The sequence below is a fragment of the Dermacentor andersoni genome, chromosome 11 (assembly GCF_023375885.2).
Source record: "Dermacentor andersoni chromosome 11, qqDerAnde1_hic_scaffold, whole genome shotgun sequence".
Taxonomy (NCBI): domain Eukaryota; kingdom Metazoa; phylum Arthropoda; class Arachnida; order Ixodida; family Ixodidae; genus Dermacentor; species Dermacentor andersoni.
This window is the reverse complement of record NC_092824.1, coordinates 103,749,577-103,768,750: the sequence shown is the minus strand read 5'-3', so window position 1 is coordinate 103,768,750 and position 19,174 is coordinate 103,749,577. Positions and strand designations below refer to the sequence as shown.

General features: G+C 42.9%; 1 protein-coding gene across 1 annotated transcript in view; it reads left to right on the top strand.

Moving 5' to 3' along the window:
• The window catches only part of LOC126539213 (actin-binding protein IPP-like), a 37,260-nt gene extending 19,587 nt beyond the window's left edge, over positions 1-17,673 (top strand). The window contains exons 6-9 of the mRNA XM_050185961.3: positions 850-1,186; positions 2,385-2,543; positions 6,823-7,043; positions 7,461-17,673. Coding sequence (XP_050041918.1) covers positions 850-1,186; positions 2,385-2,543; positions 6,823-7,043; positions 7,461-7,703 — 960 coding nt within the window. The 3' untranslated portion in view covers positions 7,704-17,673. The remainder of the gene's footprint in view (positions 1-849; positions 1,187-2,384; positions 2,544-6,822; positions 7,044-7,460) is intronic.
• The last annotated feature ends 1,501 nt before the right edge of the window (positions 17,674-19,174 follow it).

Sequence of the window (19,174 nt, the reverse complement as noted above, 5' to 3'; positions counted from 1 at the left end):
GACACCTGTCTAACAGGTCATATCAGCCATTCTTTTTTCATAAAGGGCAGACAGCTGTGAGCATCAGATACCAGTCTCATAGGGAACATTCAATTAACCTGAAAACAGTGACTACTGCAGGAGCATGTCTCAACATATGATTTGCTCAGAATATGTGTTTAGCAGCTGCTCATGTTCAAGAGTATATAGTTGGCAGTGCTTTCTTAAATTTAAATAAAAATGTAATTATGTTGTGCGATTTAGTGTCCCATCACTACACTGTGTTATGAGGGACTGTAGCGGAGGAGGTTTGGATTATTTTAGGCCATCCAGGGTTTCTCAGTGTGCACCTAAATCATACGTTAGCATTGTTGAAATTCTTCTCCCATCGAAATGCAGCGGCAGTCGTTGGGAATCGAACCCACGACCAACTGAGTCACTGTGGCTGGAACATTTCTAATTTCACTGCCAGAAGCAAAGTCATTTATCTGTGTAGAATGCCATTCGCGTGCTCCTGTTAACTTTATTTTACTTCATTTGTATGCACACTGTCTGCAGTGTTGTCACGGGGTAGTAGTGACCTGTTCGTGACGCCTGATGGCTTTGTAATTTGTCCATTATATTACTTTCGCTATATTGTGAATCATAAGCAAATGAGAGGATTGTCCTTATCTGTGTTACTTTTTGGCAGCTTTGTTATAACCTGTTGTTTCTTGCCATAGCTAAAGAGGCTGCCCGCGCCTTGTTGCAATCAGACCATTTACTAGTCTGGCTTATTGGTTGGACCAGTGTTTCCATTTCTTTCAGTGTGGTTCGAGAAAGTGTAACTGAATGAATGAACGAATGTTTGTCCAACATGTAACTCTTTAGGTCCAAGTGGTGGACGTACAGCAGCAGCCACGCATGTGTGCTCGCAAGAGTGTCTACATCCTGGGTGGCTGTCATCGGCATGCGGGCATGCGCTTTGGTGAGGGCTACAGCTTGGCCAGCGTCGAGCGCTTCGACCCCGCACGGGGCCAGTGGGCGGGCTCACTCGCTCCCATGGCCCACCCGCGGTCTGGGCCAGGGGCCGCAGCACTCAACCAGCTTGTTTATGTCGCGGGTGGTGAGAGCGATTGCCTGATCCTTGACAGTGCCGAAGTGTTCGACCCTGTGGCCAACCGATGGGATTCCATCACACCTATGGTTCAACCTCGCTGCATGATGGGTGAGCACCGGAAAACGCATGAAGATGGGTTAATTGTGATATTTGTGTGATTAAAGTGCAAACCTGGTTTTCTCCAGAATTGTAAGAAATGGGTTTGCGCTATGATCACATAAGTATCTGACACGAGGGGAAAATGCACAGCCAAACATGACACGAGGAGCACCTCATGTCATTAATGTGAAAAGTTGGACTAGTCAGCAGCACACTGACAGTGACACAGTGAAGACGCACAAGCAGCTTGTGTCGTCTTTTCTTGTGTGTCTTCACTTTGCCCTGTGTCAGTGCGCTGCTTCACCAGCAAGGTATGACGATTAAGCTCGTGTCATGTTTGAAACTGTGCTCCCATTATATACAGTTAAATCTTGATATAACAAACTTCAGTGTAATGAAATTCTCGATGTAACGAAGTATTTAACTTTACGTAACTTCTTGTCCATAGAACACCACGTGTTCTATGGACAAGAAGTGTGTTTGTATGCGATTCTAATATAACAAAATTTCACTCCTTCCCCAAAGGAGTGCCGAGACAATAAATGGAAATTTCTGCACACGCAGATGGTCAGATTATTGAATTACGAGTGGCTGCTTGCAAACGAATCCCTAAAATCATAAAATCACGCATGGCGCGACGAGCGGGATGGCCGAAGTGGCGCCGCATCATGCTCCGGATAAGATCCTATCGCGCCCCACGCATTGTTTGCAATAGGTGCGAGTGAAAGTGTGTGAGGGTGAGACGGGAAAGATGGTGACTTCATGAGTGCCACCTTTTAGCGCGAGCAAAGGGAAAGAGAGCGTTTTTTTGCGCATACAAAATGAGCAAAAAAAACTTATTCTTCATGGTACCTAGACAGAGTCATATATTCAGGGAGAAAAAGCCCCCACATTTTCTCTCTCGCACCTGCTCTTGTGGTTGTCTCGATGTTTACTTGCTTGTCCATCATGTTCACTAGTGCTTTTTGCAAGCCATGCACAAATCAACTAGCCGATCAGACCATTTAACTCGACTCACTTTTTTGCTTCATTCTTATAACCGCCTGGTGGTGCCACTATCAGCAGTTACCATTATTTAATAATCATCAGAACAGCCTACAAGCGGTCTTAGGTGTTGTATTCGTGAGTGCTCAATTTTTATAGCTCGAGTCCGAATCATATTCTGAGAGTACTCGCTTCTTTTCTTGCCTTGCTTACTCCTATGCAGGGATGTGTGCCTTGGATGGCTTCCTGTATGCCGTGGGAGGCTGGGTGGGTGCCGAGCTTGGTGACACTGTAGAGAAGTACGACCCTGAATTGGACACATGGCAGATAATCAGCCGGATGACGATTGGCCGCTATGCCATGGGGGTGCTTGCCCATGAAGGTAGGTTGTTCTTGGAAAGGGGGCTTTCCCTTGGTGTGTACGAAAAACTTACATGTTTTTGTCTAATACCTGACGAAGAGAGCAGTGAAATCTCCCAAGTAAAGTTGGTGGATGTCCAAAGTATGCTGCATGCCCCGAACAAATTGAATTGGTCAAAATGAGCTGGTCCCGCAAGAACTGCGGCTTCAACATCTTTGACGAAATTGATACAAACTAGGCGGGCAGCCACAGCATGAGCTTGAGAGGTAAAGGGCTCTGCAGGAAATGGCATACATGTTCACCCATAATTATAAATACAGCCAATTTTCGTTAATCTAACCTTAACAGAACCGACAGAGTTGATCAGATTATTAGGTGGGAAGAATTAATGGAAAAGGCAGAAGATATGTCTGAGCGTACTGTTGCTTTATTTGGCAGTTTTAGCCCGATCTGAACACACCTAGTCTTTATGGGCTCAAAGTAAGAAAATAACATGCTTGCAAATCTAACGCACAGCCGATTTTATAACTTGCAAAAGGTTGCATGCCTCAGACTCAGGCAATTGCACAATGGTGAAATGTGTAAAGTTTATCTTCACGGTAAATCTAATGCCTACTGTCATCACTTTCGGGCAACTCTATTGCTATGGCTGAAAAGGTGATCTGTATGGTTCGCTGGGTATTCTTTGATACAGTGGACTGCATTGATTGATATTCTGCATTCCTTGAACATATGTGCAGCCATTACAAACAGGAGGGTGGCCCACGCCTAGACTAACCACTTCGTCACTTCATGATGCTGTGCAAGCCACCAACATGTCGAAAGTGTGTGATAGTGCGGCACCATTGCTGTTAGCTTAACATGTAAAATAACTTCTCTTTTGAAGAAGTTCTTATGACAAAGGTGGCACGAAATCATTGCCAACCGGAAAATTTGTTCAGTTGCCATCTTGTGATAACAATGAAAAACAGAGCAGGTGGTCAAAAAATTATTCCGTGCCTCTCACTAGGGCATGCCTGGTAATCAGATTGTGGTTCTGGCACTCAAAACCTCAGAAATTTTTAATTAAACGACCCTGGTTCTCACAGTTGGCTGTTGCTAAGGCGATTGATGCAGTTTTCATTTTACACTTTATTGTAAACATGGACAATTTTTTAACTGATTTTCGTGGGAAATATATGCGTGTTAACATAAGGTGAGTGCAGTAATAATTAATTATAAACAGTTGTTTTCACTTGAAGCTCTGCAAAGGGGCAGGTTGACAATTAGCATTTTTGTTAAAACGAGGTAGCATGTCTTAGATGCAGTCACTATCCTCTAGAGTCGCCAAGACCAACAATGCAGCCATTGGGGTCACTTTATTGGGTGCGTGCTGGCCAGTAAAATTTGGATTCTCTGGTGAGGGCCAATTATAGGACCAATATACAGTGAAATCTTGACATAACGAACTTTAGAAGACCGCGGTCAATTGTTTGTTACTCTGAAAGGTAGTTTTAGTAAAAGCCCCCAAATGAACCATTCCGCCGATCAACCCTTCATAAGTTCATAAGTTGTCACCATGAGCTCTCCATGAAAACGTTGGTGTTTGCTCTTGGCAAGTGCTGTTGCTAATTTTCATAGATTCTGCCGCCACAAAGCACCATATAATGAGTGACCATATTCACACTATCAGGTGATAGAGAAATGTGCAGGATATAACCAACCCTTATATATACCTTTCATTGATTACGAGAAAGCGTTCGATTCAGTCGAAACCTCAGCAGTCATGCAGGCATTGTGGAATCAGGGTGTAGACAAGCCGTATGTAAATATACTGAAAGATATCTATAGTGGCTCCACAGCCACCGTAGTCCTCCATAAAGAAAGCAACAAAATCCCAATAAAGAAGGGCGTCGGGCAGGGAGATACGACCTCTCCGATGCTTTTCACAATGTGTTTACAGGAGGTATTCAGAGACCTGAATTGAATTGGGGATAAGAGTTAATGGAGAATACCTTAGTAACTTGCGATTCGCTGATCATATTGCCTTGATAGTAACTCAGGGGACCAATTGCAATGCATGCTCACTGACCTGGAGAGGCAAAGCAGAAAGGTGGGTCTAAAATTAATCTGAAGAAAACTAAAGTAATGTTTAATAGTCTCGGAAGAGAGCAGCAGTTAACGACAGGTAGCGAGGTACTGGAAGTGGTAAGGGAATACATCTACTTAGGACAGGTAGTGACCACGGATCTTGATCATGAGACTGAAATAATCAGAAGAATAAGAATGGGCTGGGGTGCGTTGGGCAGGCATTCGCAGATCATGAACAGCAGGTTTCCATTATCCCTCAAGAGAAAAGTGTATAATAGCTGTGTCTTACCAGTACTCACGTTCTGGGCAGAAACCTGGAGGCTTACGAAAAGGGTTCTACTTAAATTGAGGACGATGCAACGAACTATGGAAGGAAGAATGATGGGTGTAACATTAAGGGATAAGAAAAGAGCAGGTTGGGTGAGGGAACAAACGCGAGTTAATGACATCTTAGTTGAAATCAAGCAAAAGAAATGGCCATGGGCAGGACATGTAATAGGGAGGGAAGATAACCAATGGTCATTAAGGGTTACGGACTGGATTCCAAGAGAAGGGAAGCGTAGCAGGGGGCGGCAGAAAGTTAGGTGGGCGGATGAGATTAAGAAGCTTGCAGGGGTAACATGGCCACATTTAGCACATGATCGGGGTAGTTCGAGAAGTATGGGAGAGGCCTTTGCCCTGCACCGGGCGTAGCCAGGCTGATGATGAATAAGAGTGATGTGCGCAACACAGACACTGATGCCAAGAAAACTACCGACAAAAAGGTAGCTCCATGTTGCCTCGAAATCGCAGTGCTCCTTTCTATTTGCCTCCAAAACGCAGTGTTTCTTGCTACTTGTTTTTCGTATTTCTTGCCTTGGACACGGTAACTCTCACTCGAGGCAGACACCTGATCTATGTAAATGACACAGTCTGGAAAGTGCAAAGTGTGAACGTGTTGCATCCCCCTAAGTACAGAGGTTGCATTTCACCGCACGCGTAGCTAGTACGGCAGATAACAGCATGAAAGAGGCATGTGCAGAAAGAAGGGAAAAGAAGTAAGATACGCGCCTTCGTTGTTGGGCGACGCTTTTCTGGGCAGAGCACAGTAAAACTTCATGCATCGTTGCCTCCGCCCATTCGCCTTCATTCTTCTTTTTTTCTCCAGTGCCATCTCAAGTTTTCCGAACGCAACATCCCCTCTCCGCGCCTTGTCGTTTGCTAGCCTACTGTTTCGGCTGCCGTCAAGGATACACGGAAATCTAAGAATCCCCAGACTTCGGAATAGTAATTTTTAGTACTGAGGCATTGTTAATATCACAGGGGAACTGAATAACGATTGTTATTCTGAAAGGTTCGGTATTCTGAAGTTCATAGTACTGAAATACTTTTACATTGAAACTATAAGAAGTCAGCAGGGGATTTCTGAAGAGTTTGTTAATCTGAAAAGTTTGTTAATGTGCTGTAAATAGTAATGAGGTTTCGCTGTAGTAGTAGTGGTCTTGACCCATAGAAATGTGCGGCCGCCGGCTGAGGCCTTCAGTCAGAATAAAAATAACTGAAATATTGAATTAACTGGAGTTAAATTAAGGAAAGTCAGTTGTAGCAGTAAACTAATGTGCACCGTGTAAATTTGGAATTGCATTGTATTGTACACACTACCTTGCAAACTGGTGACCACCTCCTATTCACAAGTGCAGCGGGTAGCACAAGTTGGCTATGGTGGTGGGCTGCACTTTTAGGAGCTTGGAAAATGATGCAAGTGCTTATATTTTGTACAAAATACCAGCTGGACAAAACACAGACTAGTTGCATGTGGGGTCTGTGTTGAAAAATTTAGCATGTTTGACCTGCAAAGGAATGATGTGCATGTGCTCACTCATGCCAGTTTTGTGCTCTGAAAGCTTACATGCATAATGCTAAATCATGTGCACTTCTGTTCTGAAGCTAAACCAGAGGAACTTGGTCCCTTACACTATATCTTGTTCCTCTTGTGGCACTGGTAGTGAAGCACTAGTACCATTTCTCAGTGTAGCTGCTGTAATCGTGATCTACCTGCTCCCACTGTCGCACAGTTGTCGAGCAGAACAGGTGAAAATTACTGGGAGTGAAATAGTTGGCCATCCCAACAAGTGTCACAACAGAACAGTGTAACAGACATGATTGTGGGAATGGCTTTTTAGTCTTTGCAGTGCTCATGTTTCAATGTGTCTATGCCTGCCTTAGTAAGAGAATTGGTACTTTTCTGCAGGGCTTATCTATGTCATTGGTGGATACAATGACCTCAACTGCGAGCTTGCACTTGTTGAATCGTACAACCCGGTCACCAATGAGTGGCAGACACTGGCTCCGCTGCGGAAGCGTCGCGCCTACGTTGGTGTGGCAGTCCTGCACGACCACATCTATGCTGTTGGCGGCAGCAGTGATACTTCCTCTGCACTCAACTCAGTTGAGCGCTACTCTATTGAAGAGGTGGGCTGCCTTTCGTAGACTCTTTTCTGTGTGCACCTTGCACCTGTGTCTCAGAGAGGGCGAGCTGTCGAGAACTAGGCATAAGAAACGCTCATGCCTTAAATATACCAGTGTTATGGGTGGCTTATAACTAGGGTTTTGTGTTTTCAGTATGCAGTCGACACTTGTTACAATAAACCGTGATAATCCAGCAAGAATGTGTGTTATATTCCAAGTCCGTTTTATCCAAAACTAGGGTTGTGGTATGTTGTGTAGTGGAAAAACTTTGCAAATACGGCTGTCTAACCCGTAAGCAATTTATATACGGAACCTCATTGCAGCGCCGATGGCAGAAATGTACCTGGAATGTCCATATAAACGCTATCACAATAAAACACGGAACCCTACTTATAACTGGTCTTTTTATCCACTTTGCAGAACCGTTGGACGGAGCTCCCCCAAATGAGTATGGCACGTGTGGGTGCATCCGTGGTGGGCGTCAATGGCCGCCTTCATGTGATGGGCGGTCGACGTCCCTCAGGTTACGAGCGGCCCTTTGCAGTCAGTGGGCCCCCGCTCACGCTGGAGACAGCTGAGACCTATGACCCTGAGGTCAGCATGTGGTCCAAGGCAACGCCCATGCCGCTCAGCCGCTGCTATGCTGCCGCCGTTGTCGTATGAGCGCTGCTACGAGCAGTCGTGAGCGACCCAGCAAGAAACTATGGACCTCACTTCCTTCTCAACTGTCTCCCTCACTATCATTTCCTTTTGTGTTGCTGTTTGTTCCTTTTGTTTGTTATGCCTGCTTGTTGGTCATGGTAGAAGCAGCCATTTCTGCTGAGCGCTTCTGTTACAGACGTGTGCTTTTGCGTGTTTGTTTTGCTCTCTTTCTCTTCTGCTATAAACCTAAGCAAGTGCTAAAAACCTAGTTTGCTCCCTGCGCAGCCATTCATGGGAGCTTTTTGAAATGTGGGAATCTTGAAATAAGCTAAGTTCTCTTGCTGCCCAAGCAGGCAGCTGTTTGATTCAAGGGCGAACACTGTGTACAGGTTAATCCTCCTACTGGCATTTGCACCTCAGAGTCTCCTGCCCCATCCTCCGGTTGAGTGGTATCCCGTCACCACCTGAGCAAGAAAAAAGGAGTGGGAAAATCGAATAATGTTGCTGGTCGTGGACACATCACAACATCCCCCGCCCTTTCCGCATCTTCTCCCGCATGTTAATGGAAACCAATCTCAAAGGCTATGTTCTTGTGTACTTCAGGCACTGAAAGCAATCGCAGGTGCTGGGAAAATGTCATGGCAGCTATGTTTTAAACGTAACCCATTGTCTTGTGCATGTTCATGGCTTCTCTTGATGGGCATTGCTTTGCATTCTTGACCTGTATGCTAAAAAAAGGTATCCTTGTCTTGAATGAAGTGGTGCTGGTTGAAAAGTAGGCACAGAGTTTTGATGTTGCCAGAAGAGTGTCTTGGTCGTCCTTGCCTTTTTATTTTTGTGATGCGAAAGCCTGAAAAGAAAGCTAGCAAGACGTGTGGCAGAATGAGATGGTCTTGCAACTCTGATGTGAAAGAGTTGAGCAGCAGCTGATGTGCAAGCAGTGAATGTTGCAGCATATGTTCATGTACATGAAAATATGTGTAAAGAGAAAAGTCAGAATTGAGAGTTTTAGTTTGTCTGGAGACATATTAAACTTCACTGAAAACTTAGTTACCGAGACGTCAACTGCAGCACCAATGCTGGTAACGACATCCTGTGATGCCTTGCCAAACAAAAATGCATAAAACGCACTTTTGTGTTATATAGGTGCACTTTCTCAGAAAAATAAATAAGGCCACGTGATAATGAGCAAGTCGTTGCTTAAAATTTACACCGGCGGTTAAGTAGAACATACGTGGTTAGTGCAATAATGGCTGTGTGGCCTCGGTTTTAAGCTCTGCTCCACTTGATGGCGGTACCAATATTACCACTCACATTTACGTCTATTCTTCGAAGGGCAGTATGTTTATGGACAAGCTGAAACTCCCTAATTAAACGCGTTCTGAGTAGTGAGAAATGCTTGTGCCAAAAGAAGCCCATGTGTGCAAGCGACGCGTGGTTGAAGTCGCTTGCATCAAGACTGTGCTGCAGTGTTATTGTGCGTGTGTTCTGAACTAGTGGTTGTGCTTCAAAGGTTTGTTTGAATTCATATGCCCAACACAAGTGCTTACATATGTGAAATGCAGGGTGTTAGATTCTTGCAACTGATTGTCCCGTGTATTTGTGTGTTGGTTTCACATTTCCCAAGAGTTGACTATGAGACAAAGCATAGTTACAGGTGGACGTCGCTCATGAAAGAATGCCACACCAGATTTTCACATACATGCCTTATCTTGATGCTTCTGTTTAACTAAATTGAATGTACAGCAGATCTACCCTTCAGCTGAAGTAGTCTCATTCCTTCAGTAACATACCTCAGTAATTCTTATGCTAAAATCTTGCATTGGCATTTCCTATGCCTACTTGAAGGTGCATTTCTCAAACATCCTTTTGTTACAGAAACAATCGAAGAGTATTAATTTATTTAATGCAGTGACTAATTCACTTGAGGGGCATGCTGCCCTCATAATGAGGCATTTTTCTGGTTTTCACAAACAACCCCTTGTCACGTGAATTGATGAGTTTTATTTACATGTAGTGATTACCTTGCTTGCATAAGCTTAGGAGGCGTGTCAAGTTGGCATGTTTGTGAAGATGGGAGTTGGGCTCTGACATGTTTTTAGTGAAGTGATTTGAAAAGCAGCCAGTGTGATAAGGCGGAATGCTCTGAAGAGTGACTGCGTTGAAAGATTGCAACAGATTGTGTTATCTTGTTTTGGGCTTATGGGAAAATAGCATTTGTGTGTAGGGGAATTGGTTGAAGCACCATTCAACAGGGGCCATGTCCGAAAATGCACATCATGTGGCATACATGACTAATTCCCATATTTCCAGTGACCATTTTTCACCATCTAACCATTGTTTCAATGTTATCGCTCGGCGCAAGGTGCGCTTAAACATACCCAAAATTTCCATAGTGATATTGCTGATTCGATAGCAAAAGAGCATTATCCAATCAGATTCAGTGTGCAACACAAATGGTGGTGTACGTTATGTCACCTGGCTTCTTTCTGGCCTGCTTTCACAGTTTATGCCTTAACATGGAGTTTATTTTTTCTCTAACAGTCAACTATGAAGTTAGTTTCAACATTGTGGGTGTCTTTTCTGCTTTCAGAAGGATGGATATAGAAAGCTTGTGGTTTTTTACTTCTTTCGTGAGGAGTCTCCCAGAATAGCAGAGTACCTTAAAATGAAAAACTTGTTTTCTACTTTTGGTTATTTGTATTAGAAATAGTTAACATTCATTAGTTAAAGCTTGGCAGGACATGAGAGGTTGGCCCAAATGATCTGACCTTTGAATTAAACATTTATGAAGTACAAGCACCTTTTGAGAGCTTTGAAAGTTCAGCTAAGAGGTGTAATTAACCTAAAGGTTTTGAAATAATGGAAGTGAACAGCGTTGTCACTGCTGTTTGTGCATTGTTTGAAATGGCCACCACTCATTGGTGAAGTGATTTAGGTGCACAGTCTTGAGCAGGCAGCACACTCCAGTCACTATGCAGTGTGATGGACCAAGTCCCAGAGAGTGCCATGATGCAGTTAGTCAAGAGCTAGAGTGAAGGTTTTTGCAGATGGCTTTATGCAGTGTAGACAAAAGGTGCTTAGGAAAGTGTGCACCCAATGATTGCTTTAAAGAATGGTGAATTAATGACGAATGCTTTACCCGGTGAGGTTTCTAGAAGGATGGCAAGGTTGTATGCCGTGGTTAGAGATTCATGTGGTTCACTTTATAGAGCTTGTACAAAATATATGAATTCAGGTGATGCTCATAAATGCAAGAAACAAGTATTTAGCTACTGGCAATACCAATTCTGACAATGTTGCAAAAAAAAAAGTATTGTACAAGAGTGCTTGCATATTGTGCAGTAAGAGATGTTTTTGAATATATTGAACAGGACGGTCTTATCTTCTGTGCAATTGTAACCGAATCCAGAGCACATTTTACCTTTTTGCTGATGTTCTGTTGTGTATTCTTGTGGCATGGTGGTGACCATATGCCTAGTCTGTCTGTCTGAATTTTTGCTTGCTTCGAGGAAGCCAACTTCTCACTATGTCACTTGACAAGTTTCCTGATGTCACCACCTCGTGTGTACCACCCCACGCGACCTACAAGTATACCTTGGTCATCTAGCGTAAAATCCCAAGAGAGAAAAATTGCGAGAAAATAGAGTGAAAATGTGAGGTGGGCTAACTTTCAGTGTGGTGAGTAACTTTCAGGTGGGTAACTCATTTTTTTTTATGCCGGGAGCTTAGTCGGGGGTGGGTTATCTTTCGGGGGTGAGGCATCTCGGGATCTTACGGTAGTGTTTCAGAAACATATGGTTGAATTCTGCTTGTGATATGCGGATTTTATCTCTATCTTGATCATCACTGTTGTCCTAGACTTGTGTGTTGGAACTGTGTCTCTATTTCTGACCTTCCTACTTTCATTGCAAGAAATGTCACCAGTGTGTTGAATAATAATGTTGCTTTCAGGGCTGTTGCATTATTTTGCTGGATAGTTACCCAGCACTAACTGCCTCGTCTTGCTGCGAAAGCTTCTTCACCCAACCAAGCATTTTATGTTTGAGCTCCCGATTCAACTTCTGTTTGCCTTATCCTTTGTAAAATCGTACGCCCTTCAGGATGTAATTTTGTCACACAACAGTAATCTTCATCAATCTTGTGTGTGCTTCCATTATTATTTAAAACTCTGTGCCTCTCCTATCGGGCATGCCATGCACTTCTTAAGCTTCTCAAAGAGTTTCTGACAGGTAAATAGCTAGCCTATACACAGTGGGAAATGCACAAAAGCTATAATGGATGGTGATTGTCATATGATTTATTGTACTTTGCACCTTTTAGGGTGCAATTTGTCACACAAAGGTGTAATTTGACAAATTAGACAAAGGGTAAATCTCCACCTAAACATGCAATTTTCTGTGACAAAATTATGCCCTATAGGGTGTAATTTGTTGCAGTCTAAGGGTGTGCAAGTTTCAGTGTATTTTTCTAGTCTCTCTGTGATGGTTTTTGCCAAGGCAAAGCATATATCAATGCAAACTAAAACATGTGATGACTCCAAGAATGTGTCTTGCTTTTCCCTTGTGTGTTATGCCGCGGGCAGCTTTCATAGTTAATTCTGTACATCCTTAACTAGTAGCACTATTGTCTTGTCAGCCAGTGTCTGCTAACGCCGTCTTCCTCATATATCCAATGAAATGGCTGGCTGCGCTCGATAGTGGTCTGTTTCTGTTTTGGCATCGCATGTTTGCGTCTTGCTTGTTCACTCTGCTGATGTCTCTTCTTTTTTTTATGATCACTACAGTTATGTGAAAATTCTCGTGAGCGTGCTTCGGAAGCATTTAAGGTATAACAGCTTGGTGACACTTGCTGAAAGAGCTGAAAACCACTTCACTACATTTGTGTGTCTGTTTTTTTATTTCTTCATTGTAGCGACTTGTTCTGAGTGGGAAGTTTCATGCTTTGCTATAACAATACAGTATTTCGTATAAACAGGCGCACTGTATCCAGGTTAGGTTGTTGTGCAGCCTATTTGCTTGTGTATTTTGTCATGTCTGTTGCTGCTCGCAAATGTGTATGTACTTCTTTACTTGTGGAAAGAAAAAAAAATGGCTTAAGTGGAAGGTTTAGCTTGGTTCCAACCCCGATTCTTGCTATCCAATTGGAGTCAAACAAGTGCTAGACCAGTTTGAACTTTGTTGCATTTAAGAGAATACCCCCAAATCTAATAAGATGGGGAGCTTTTTTTGGTATTTTGTTTGCTTAGGCTAAATGTTTTGTGAAAAGGGCTGGAAATGAGAAACCTAAAAAAAAGATCTCTTTGCACTTCTTAACCTTGCATCAGAAACTGGTTTTGTAATTAAAGTGAAGCTGACAGACCACATAAAGTGGTGCACCTTCTCATTCTACAGTAAAATCATTATTGTCACACAAGATTTGCAGAGGCCGTAGTTGCAAAGTAGTCTTGTGTCATGTCTAATATATAAAATTTTCCCACTTTAGAGAGTCTACCAGATGCATTTTGCTGCATTGGGATGTTTTTATTGCGGAGCTATGGAGTTGTGCAAACTTTATGCTTCAAGCTGCCAACAGTAGCTAAAATTTGGCGTTTTCTTTTAAATCCAGTAAATGTAACTCAAGCATGTTCAGCAATTGCCAGACATAATCAGTTGTACATTTCACATGTGCGGAAGAAAGCTACAGTTTCCTCTTAAGGAAGGTGCGTGAATGGCCTTCGTGTAACTGCAATGCAAGATGGGTGCAGCTTGGATACGCACGATCCCAGAATTTTGAAGCATAAAAATACACGCACCTGCGCGGATACACACATGAACACGCGCACACATTTGGATACAGTGCTACGACTTGTAATGCTGTACTGCCTAGCACTTCCTATGCCTGTATTTGCATTTCAAGTTTGTTTTGATGGCTGCAGTATTCATTCTGAAATCTGGGAGTCGATGAGATCTTGGTTGCGATCTTATAATGACTGAGAAAGCAAGCTGTTCACCTGCTCTCTCTTGAGTTGTCAAAATAATGCTTTTGTCAGCAAAAGCATAATTCTGACCAATCGCATGGAGGCAGGTGGACAACCAGCTTTTTTGAAACAAATGATTGCACCCCATGTTGCGGTATGTTTACTGTCAGCAGTAAATCGAGTATATTGGAATGAGTCGTTATTTTGGTATTTTTAATGGAATGCTTTATTTTAAGGATCATGTATGCTACAGAAACTTATAGAAAAAAAGTAGACAGGATTTTTCTTTTGTGTGTGTTTATATGTGGTACCGGTGATTATACTTGCATTCTATAAATAGTGTACTGTATGGTTTGTGGTCTTCTATGCGAGGTGATCTCTTCTAAAACAAAGACAAACACAAAACTATTTTAGTGCAACATGAGAACCTGCAATACTACTGTTCATGTTAAGCACTTTATTTAGCCAGTAAATATATTATAATCAGCGTCTAGGCTTTTAAGCACAGCAGCATGGTTATGCCCGAGTTTCTGTAAATGGTTAGAATATTTGTATTGTCGAACTTGATATGTTATTTTCGATGTACACTAACTATTCTCGTTTTAGCTGGTGTTTGAAAGTTTGCTGTAATACTGTTGAACAACACAATGTACATTATATCCATGACACACTTTCTACTTGATTTGCTCCTTCAGTAAAATTAACCGCAGAAATAAAAGCGATGAGGAAGGCTGCACCACCAGAAGGCATAGCAGGCCCAAGCAAATGTAAAGGTAAATGAGGAGAGTTGTTGAAAACCTAGAGCCAGAGAATTTTAGCAGGGAAGGGAAAAAGAAAAAAGAAAAAACTTGCAGTTCCCTATTATGGCAATCTGATTTGTACTAAAAGGTATGGTTCTTCTAGCTTTTGTTGGCCTTGTAGTGTTAACAAGTCCCATTAGGGTCACCAACAAAGAGAATAAATTACCTTAACCCTTCAAGGGCCAATTTTTTTCACTAAATGTGACCCCTCTGGGTCGAATTAAAATTTACTGCAATTTTTTTAGAGTAACCGTAAAGTGAAAAAAAAATAATTTCCATAGGTAAACATGCATTGTTTGTGCATGTATAAAGATGGGCTTCCATAATTGTAAGAATCAAAAGTAGATACACTGAAACAGATAAATTCTGATTTGGCACTTGCGTAATAGTCTGTATCAGAGGAATTGCCACTCGACTAACTGAACACAAGAAAACTATGGTTATGGTTGTGCGGCCCGTCAGGAAACCCAAGAGAATTTCGTCACCAACGTTTCGTCACCAACGAGGGGCAATCCATTTCTGCGAGCCTAGTCTTCAGAAAAGAAACGCAGGCATGGCAGCATCATTTGTGTATACCAGCTTACCCCTGTGAGCAACAGATGAGCGAGCATCTAGCGGTGACACTTTGAGAGATTAGAAACCAGATAGACATCAGTTTTTATGAGCACAACGAACGGAAACAGCCCGTGAGAAGAAACCAAAACTAAACGCTGCATGCTCTCAAATGGTCACTCAAATGCCAAAACTAATGGTCACTCATGCACTCAAGTGGTTACTCAAATGCCAGCATAAAGAAGCCATGCAATGAATACCAAGAGACTACCGGGGGGGGATTCCTTGTGTCCACACAAGGCAGCAGCACTTGCTGGGCAACAGCATGTTTTTCAAACATACAGGCGGCACCATAAATACACGGTGTTGACAAGTAAAATATGCTGGGCTTAGATATAATGCTGGCCATTTAGAGGTCGTTTTATGTTAAGATGGTTGCAGTTAGGCCTTCCTCTTTTCTCTGAATTCAAAATGGAAACAAACAAAACACTGAAAATCTTCTTGTCTCCCAGTCTACAGCTAACACCTCTCACCCTCTGTGGCATGGAAACCCTCTTTCCCCTAATCATTTCTCCATTGCATGCCAAAACGTTTCATTGCCCACATAAGCCTAACATCAACCCAAATTGAAACACAGTAACGAGAAAAAAAATAAGAAAAATAAAAGAGAACCTTAAGAAATTTGAAGATGCATATGCCATTCTGGGCTACTTGTACATCAAGGGTAGCAAAGCTGTACAAGGGAGCTCTCGTACCCTCGGGAAGTCCTAGGCGTCTGTTTTGCCGCTTTGCGAATGCCTCACTGGATACACTGTAGTTCTTTGGCTACAAGAAAACCTTGTTATAATGCATTTGAAGGGGGATCCATCGCATGTTCAGTTACATCCATTACACGAACTTCCGTTACATCCACTGCATGTTCCAGCATGCTTTGCCGACTCTGCTGGCGTCGATGTCTGGCTGTGCGTTCCAGCGGCCTGGTAGGACCAAGTTGCTGGCTTCTCTGACATTTGAAACCACTGCCACACATCACCGTCTGCTTTCACTGCTGCTTCACGAAAACCATTCGGGAACTCCCCCCTAAATGGCTTTGCCATAAAATTGACTGGAATGCACCTGCGATTTCCTGTTCTTCACTGTTTGTTGTATGGGCACAAATTAGGATCTGGCAGAGCTCTGGGGGCTACTTCATGCTTTCAAACAGACAATTTAGGGATTTTATGTCATGTTTTGAAGAAGCAATGGAAAATACATATATATGTTCCTTTCTGTGTCTGGGTTTCAATTTATGCTGATGGTATAGTTCTACCTGAAAGTTCTGAAGCTACTGCAGTTCGTGCTAAGGCAACGCTTTCTTTGTGTAAGAAAAGCAAATTGGGCAGGAGGGTAGGTGAGTGGCACTAAATTTGCTGTGAAAAGTTGCCATACAGCGAAATGAAAAAGTAGGAACATTCTGATATGTTTTGTGAAAATGTTGAAACACTGCACAAATAGCAGCATTATACATAAAACGAGTACATTAAACTTAAATGCTAAATGGGGATGGTATAAAGTAGAAAAGTAGCTGTTTCCTTCTCGCTGAAGTTCCAATTAGAAAGCTCAGATGTTCAATTCACTAATTTTACTTTGGCTTCAGATTTGGTTTGTGTAATTGAATACTGTTTGTGCAACATTGCTCTTTATTTGTTCGTTCAGCCAGGGCTTGAAAGTGCAAACATGGGCTGGGCAGAAGCTTGAATTGGAAAGTGGCAGCATCGATGAAAAACCGATCGTACCGGTCGATAACTGAAGCGGGCAGTTCTGCTGCATGCGTTTTCAGACTTGCCATCGGGTCACATACTGGTGCTCTGTAGGACTTTTCTCTTTCCCTGCTTTCACAGCCACTTCATCACTCTCATGAGGTTCGTAGTGCCAAGCATGCTGTAGGAGCCCTAAAACAAGACCAGGTGAAATACTTTCACTTGCAAACTGGCCTCAGAACTTTGGACAGAGACTGTATTGGCGACAGTTCCTGTTTCCAGAGCCTTGAAACAAAACTCGGTGTCAGATGCTGTCACTTGTGGAGTGGCTTCAAAGTTTTCGGAGACTGTACCTGTGGTACCTTGTATTTGCAGGGTGCTGCTACAAGATCTGATGACAGATACCATCACTTGCAGAGTGGCTTAGGAACTTTTGTGTAATAGTGCATGCGTGGTGAAATATGTGATCGCTGTTTCATGCAGTTTTGCTGATTGCTGCTGGAAATCATTCTGCATTGTATAATTTACTCTCTCAATAATTGATTCCAGTTTCGGCATAGTTCCATGAAAGTGAATAACCTAAGTAACGTCTTGGTGTGATTCGAAACGTATGGGCTATGTGGAAATCGACGAAATGATGAACTTGCCAGCAACAACGACCATAACAATTCTCCAGGAATAATTGATCCTTTGAAATTGCCCTTGTGAGCACCTTGTTTTTTTTGTGTGTGCGCTCGTTTTCATTTTCTGCGACCAGCGAACATATCTCTCGTGTGTTCTTGCATCATTGCATTGGGAGAGACAAATGTGGGTGATTTTGCACTGCCTTTTTGTGTGTGCTTGTATAAGCGTATTGTGAGGATGAAAAAAAGAAGTACAAAAGCTATACTGTAAAAAAAATATAAAACATAGTCTAATAAATGGTTTTTACAAAGCCTCAACCTGCGGCTGCTTCATTGCGCATGGACCGTTGCGACACCACTCGAAAGCACGGGTCATGCTATAACTTGGACGGTCATAATCACAATCATAACCTTTATTTAAGTCCACTGTAGACAAGTTCTTTTTTTAGAAATCTATTATATTATCCTTTTTCAACGAAGAAGATTGCAAGGATAATTTCTAGTTTCAACAGGAGTTTCAACAGCACTTGACCGAACACTGGGTCTGGGTTATAGAGTTGATCAATTTCGTTGAAGCCACAGTCGTTTGCTGCAGCCTTTGCAATGCTTGCCACATGAACTAGAATGTTGTTGTGAAGCAGGCGGATGCCACGATGGAAAATCCCTGTCCTCTTCTTCTTTATTGCATCATACAGTTTGTGTAGAAGTGGCGCGTAGAACTGTTAGTTCGCGGGAGTTTTTCTTTCTTGAAAGTTGATCGAAAGAATCCCAAAAGATTGTTGCCATGACCTTCTTGGTCGACTGAGTCACCTTGGCTTTTCTTGGTGGCGCTTCTCCTGGTTTGCGCCATTCCATCAATTCTCTTTTGGAAAGAGGATCGTAGTAAAATACCATGGTTTCATCCGTGGTGACAATCAACTCTAGCACTTTTCTCTCATTCCCACAGCAAAGCTCTAAAAACTTGAGAGAACAGGTCACATGATGCTCCTCCTGCACAGAAGAAAGGATTCGGGGCACCCATCTTGCACTGACCTTTCTCATGTGAAGCTTCTAATGAATTATGTGTAACATGGTCGTTGCAGCAAGTCCCATCTGTGCCGTGATTTCTTTTAACTTCAGCCTCCTGTCGTTGAGCATTTCCTCCTCAACAAGAGAGACAATTCCTTCGGTCACCACCTCCATGGGCCGACCACTGCGGGGCTCAACCTCAATGCTCTCTTCCTAGGTGAAACTGTTTGCCCACTCCTTCATGGTGAAATAAGTGGAAGCTTCTGCGTACACACCATTCAAACATTGTTTGTTAATGAGAAACCCTCTGTTTGGTGAGGAACTTAATCACGGTTCAATACTCTATTTTTAGCATTATCGTAACTTAGCGTGCCCCGTGTTTGTCAGGGAAGTGCTTGCTACTGACAAACGCGCGCAGAGTTCAAACTCGAACACTGGCCTCCCGAGAGATAGCACTGTGCGTCTGAAGCGGCCGTTTTGAAATTGCTGCAAGTTTTAGATGTCAGGCCGAAAACTTATGGAATTACCCTTGTACACATAGCCACTGGAAAGTGCATAAAGTACCCTAAGAATGCTAACACATTATAATTGGTTTTTATTTATTAAAATTTACCTTTTTGACAGAGAGAGGGGGGGGAAGGCGGTGATCTACTCCGCCTGCAACTGCACGTGGCGGCTGCGCACGCTTGCCCTGCCATATCTTAAGAGCGACCTGCGTTAAGGACAGAAGAGTCTAGGTACGTTGGCAGAACACACAACTTTATGCATGCTGTGTGTTCTTGGCGCTCACTTTTAATTGAAGTGATAGCAC